General features: G+C 31.1%; 1 protein-coding gene across 1 annotated transcript in view; it reads left to right on the top strand.

The window, feature by feature from the left end:
* LOC105627702 (pikachurin-like) overlaps positions 1–5,771 on the top strand; it is a 151,139-nt gene that overhangs the window by 119,016 nt on the left and 26,352 nt on the right. The window contains exon 7 of the mRNA XM_012208979.1: positions 3,874–4,060. Within this exon, the coding sequence (XP_012064369.1) occupies positions 3,874–4,060 (187 nt within the window). The remainder of the gene's footprint in view (positions 1–3,873; positions 4,061–5,771) is intronic.

Below are 5,771 nucleotides of genomic sequence, written 5' to 3' on the forward strand. Positions count from 1 at the left end.
AGAGAGAGAGAGAGAAAAGATTCTTTTAAAAAATCATATAGTAAATGTACATATATAAATATGATGAACATATTCAAGTTAATCGAGTTTGATAATTATCAATGAATGAACATTGAATATTAAGAGAGCAAGTACCGTCGATAAATGTCTCATCTACTTTTTCTACCAATCCTCTTTCTTCAACGAGTCTCTCAGGCGTCCAGTATAGCGGTATGATAACGAGGAATTATCGGTTAGTTCTCGACCCATCTGTTTTTCCCAGGCTAGGTTTAATTACCTTTAAAATCGGGCAGCATCGCCGGCAAATGGCTTCGCGTTTCAAGCCCACTTTATCCTAGAGTGCCATTAAGCACTCGGTGTCCTAACGACAGCGTCGTAATTAGAGAAGCCATCCCTGACCTCTCCGCTGTCTTCTTCTGTTCTCACCAGCTTTTCTCTTTTTTCTTTCGCCTATCCTCCCTCTTTTTTCCCCTTGCCACATCCTCTTCTCTTTGGAAAAAAGAACAAGAAGCTAAAAAGAAACTAGTAACCAAAGCCTTCGCGATCGCGCGCACGATCTTTTCATCCGATTTGAGAAATTTCCTTTAAGAATGGAATTCGAGAAGCGACGATAGCCTATGATCGCGCGAGACGCATGCGTTTGAATACGAAATGCATGATAAAACGACGTCATGTATGACAATGGGCATAGTTTGTCGTCGATAAAATATAGAAAATGTGAAAAATGAGCCATACAAAAATAACACGGATTTTAGAAAACACGAAAGAATTTTCTATTTTGTCATTCATAATGTTATCGTGCTCCTTTTGCAATTATTGCTCTATCGTAATTGTCGACTTTAATTTTAATTTATTCATTTTATAATTAGTGTTTCTTGACTCACAGTATATTATTTGATTAAAGACTTTTTGCATCAATTTGTCACAAACATCTTAATATTTTAATTTTTTAATTAAATAAGAGGAATCCTATATTTTGTTAAAGTGGATTATTAGTGCTTAAATAATACTGTGTGGACTACATATTTTATTCTGCAAACCGTGCGCCAACATCAATCTTGAAAATCAATGAGCAGAACCAGAGTATTAAATCACTTATCAAGCAATTTAATAATTTTCGATGCTAATAAGCATAAAAAATTATTAAATTGCTTTTGTAAGAATTAATATAATCAGATATTAATGAGAATTTTTAATTTGCGAATAATTTATTGGAAAAAATATTGCCTCAACTGAGATTCAAACCCGGATCTCTTGTATTTCTTGCAGACGTCTTCACTATTCGATCATCGAGGTAATATTTGTCAATTTAATAAATGATATTACCACTCTAGCTCTGCACATAATTGCATTTCGAGATCGAAATAGATTTCGGTGCGCGGTTTATAAAATCAGATATGTATATATAAACTTATAAATATTTAACCCTCTGCTGCATAGTGTCCTGTATAAAAAATACTATAGTTTTTCCACTATAGTTTTTGTATGTTTTTACGTTATTTGATAATTTATTATTATCACGTATTAAGTATCGTTAGGTTCTTATTTACAGGACTTGTGTGTATACATGAATAACAAAAATATGTAATTATTTTATATTAATTATAAATTAGGAACAAAAAGTCAATCAAAAGTAACTTTTTTTTACAAAAAATTCATGTTAGAATGAAAATGATAATAAACATACCTTCCTTATCTTTATATTAATATTTTTGAATTTGCTGATTTCAAATTTACATTTATAATTGGCAAATTTAAAATGGCAGATCCAAAATAGCGTCAAAATGACTATCAAGACGAGTTGAATTCTATAGCTTCTTTAATAAAATTTTACATATACAGGATGTCCCGAATTTAAATGTCTAAACTTCGGGAGTGTGAAGAAGATCGATAAATTAAGAAAAAAAAGTTCAGAGATATGCTCGTTTTTGCTTCGTTTTGATTTGCAAAAAAAGACAAAACATAGTTTTGTACTTTCTCATTACTTATTTACGTTGTATTTATTCACTTGCTTAATGTAGATATTGCTTAATGTAGCTATTGTCCAAAATGTTGGCCTCTTGCAGCAATGCAAGCATTGCATCTAGTACGGACAGCTTGCAGCCAAACATGATCAGGTGCACTGCAGCTCCGATTCGATTCCTCAATTGTTCTCTTGAATTGACTGGCGACGAATAAACTTCCCTTCCCCCCACACTAAGAAGTCCAATAGTGTCAAATCAAGTGATCGGGTTGATCAAGGTACTACTCCTCCACGTTCAATCCATTATCGTGGATAATGATCTGTCTAGCCAAGCTCGAGTAGTTCTGCCATAATGAGCTGGACATCCATCGAGTAGAAACCTCATTTCAACTGCAGGATGTCTTTTAAATAATCAAAAAAATCACATGGAGGAGTAGTATTTTGGCCATTCGGATTATGGCAGAACTACTCGAACTTGGCTAGACAGACATTATCCGTGATGGATTGGACGTGGATGAATAGTACCTTGACCATCATCTGATTTGACACCACTGGACTTCTTTATGTGAGAGGTCCTGAAGCAGGAAGTTTATTCGTCGCCAGTCAACTCAAGAGAACAATTGAGAAATCGAATCGAGGCTGCAATTCATCAAATATCGCCAGATCAGTGTTTGGCTGCAACACAAGTCCGTACTAAATGTAATGCTTACATCGCTGCCAATATTTTGAATAATATTTACATTAAACAAGTGAATAAATATAACGTGAATAAATAATGAGAAAATACAAAAATGAAAACTACATTTTGTCTTTTTTGCGATTTTATTTCTAAAACGAAGCAAAAACAAGCATATCTCACAGAATTTTTTTTCTTTTTATCAATCCTTTACACGTTCTCGAAGTTTAGACATTTAAATTCGTTTAGACATTTTGTATATAGATAAATAAATAAATGCAGAAATAATTAGAGCGGCAAAATGGGATGAAATCACCCTTTATACATATATAGAACAGTTTGGTTTTTTTTTCTTATATCTCAAAGTTTGTTCGAAATATCAAAAAAAGTTTTATATAAAAGTTTTATAATAAAAATTATATCTCTATTTAATTACATTAGTAATATTAGAAAAAATTTTTTTCAATTTATCTGTTTGCAACCGTTTGTAGGAAAGAATATCTATTGCATATCTTCCACCATTATTCATTATTTTTTAAATTTTGATCAGATTTGTAATCCCAAAGCGATTTCAAAACCCCATATATTAAAATTTAGTAAAACACGTTCAATAAAAAAATTTATACAACAAAGGATTAAGCTAAGACCCGCTTTGATATAAGATTGAGTATAAGATATTTCTTCAATTCAATTAGATTTCTCTTATTCAATTAGATTTATTTCCATCTCTGCAAATTCATCATAATTATTTTAATTTTCTATTATCATATTAATTAATGCAATAGAGCATTAATTAAATTTTTTTAAACATAAAATCTCTGTGAAAAATGTAACCTATACTCATAGTTTATTGTATTTTATTATACTTAAATATATAATTAAAATATTTCGTAGAGATAATTTTCATATTGTTGTGATATATTGTTATCTTAAGATGCGGTCCACTTGGCACTACAAATGTTTCGAAGCGTTTGATTAATCAATCGGAAGAATTTTACTGATTGACCAATCAAAAAATATTTCGAAGCATTTATAACATCAAGTAGACCATAGCCATAGAAATATACAAAGAAATAGAAAATATCATTGGGCTTATACATCGTCAAAGAAATAGCATTGAACAATGGAATAATTTTATGCATTAACCAACCATGCAATTATGTCAGTTTGTGCACACTGCAACTACATATGTATAACTACATATGTATATAGAGAATTCCGACTTCAATTGCAGGGTTTGTTCTCGAGAATTACGTTCCGCGAACCTCTCTTCGTTGGCGGACCCGGAAACACGACCGGTTTGGAGCGACTTCCGGTGAGGACTGGATTTAAGGGCTGCATCCGGCATTTGGAGGCGAATGAGCACCATTATCGCTTTCCATTGGCCCCGCAGGGCGATGCCGCGAATGGATTCGACATCGGTGAGTACCGCATCGCGGCGTAACATCCGGTTTCGGCATTTCGTCGAGCCGAAGTTTCCTAATCGTCGAACTCTCGTGATCGGTTTCGAACAAGGATTGAAGTAGTTTCAGCAGCAATTCTATGTCGGTATTGAATTTATTTTTCTACCTTTCTAATAGCCGACTATATAACACATAATCATAATAATTTTCATCAGTGGAAATTTAAAAATACGAAAAAGCAGCATAATAAAATGTATATTAATAGATTAAGTATATATTATAATAGTATATAGTTTTATTAATTTAAGATTTATTGTTATTCAAAACATTCTTCGCAATGTGATATTACAATTATACTTCTCACCACTGAAGTGTGCAATATGCGAAGGTTTGAGCTACTTAGAAAATCTGTTCCCAGCAACGAAAAAAAAGGAAGAATATATTTGGAGTTAAATCGAGCGGGCGTTGGAGGATTTGCCAACTAAATTCATGTGACACCTGTTGTCCGTTTGCCGATATAGCTGCTAATTCGGTCACTCGGTAGCCCTCCATCGTGCATTTTGACCGATCATTTCGTAGATGCAAGACAGCTAATTAGAGTTCATAATTATTAATTGTTTCAAATATTTTAACTCTGGTCCTACGTCAACTTTGCAGCTGTCGCGCAACGGAGAATAAATAATAATAATAATAAATCTCTACACACGGGCGCGCAAGTCGCCTTTTATTATTTCGTTGTTTGCACGATAATAAATGATGTACCAGTCTCATATTAAAGATAGCATTCTCTTTTTTACAACTAGTGATAATTTATTAGAAGAAAATTCGCGTTGCACTGTTATATGAATTATGAGTTTGCTTATGTCAACTGTTTATGAGAAATGCATAAACAGGCTTTTCCACTCTACAAAGATGATTATGTATTCAATTAAAACGGATTCAATACATGACGATTAAATAGCGTACTCGTCATATTGATGTTAGAATTTCATTTTGACTATATTTTGTACGGTAGATTATGTTTTGTACCAAGTCTAAAACAGCATCATATAAATATCTAGTCCAAATTTAAATAATCTAAGTTCAATTATCTCGAATTTCTTACATAATAATAAAAATTTACGAATGCGATAAAATAGAATGGAGCATAATAATAAGTTAACTAAAAAAGCAGTAAAAAGAATGAGCTAACAAAAACAGATAGTAAAACATTAAATATAAGTTAAAATATTAAAAATAGTTTAAATTCATTAAATATATATAAATTGAAATATAAAATTTGATTAAGAAATAAAAGCAGTCAAGCTGGATTATAATGCTGAAAATAATTCCATATATATAATTTATATACCTACCGCAATTCTAATTCTGTAAATTGCGCGCCGAAATTATTTTCAATTTTGAAATGTAATAAGAACTAGAATAGTAATAAACACAAATTAAAACGTTTAGCCTTTATTTCATAATTGTTTGTGTTATTTATATCGCGGTCTTTAAAATGATACTTTAGTCAAAAAATTTAATATGTTTGTAAATATAGAGTCATTCAAGCATATTTTCACAAAGTCATTTAGCACATTTTTTAGCTAACAACAATTTTAAAGGGGAACAGAAATAGTTTATTTTTATGTTTCTTTGATATTTAAAAAATACATATATATATATATATATATATATATGTGTTATAAATAATACAATAATATTGTATAAAAATAAAATAAAAATTAAA

The sequence above is a fragment of the Atta cephalotes genome (genome assembly GCF_000143395.1).
Source record: "Atta cephalotes unplaced genomic scaffold scaffold00010, whole genome shotgun sequence".
Classification (NCBI taxonomy): Eukaryota; Metazoa; Arthropoda; class Insecta; order Hymenoptera; family Formicidae; genus Atta; species Atta cephalotes.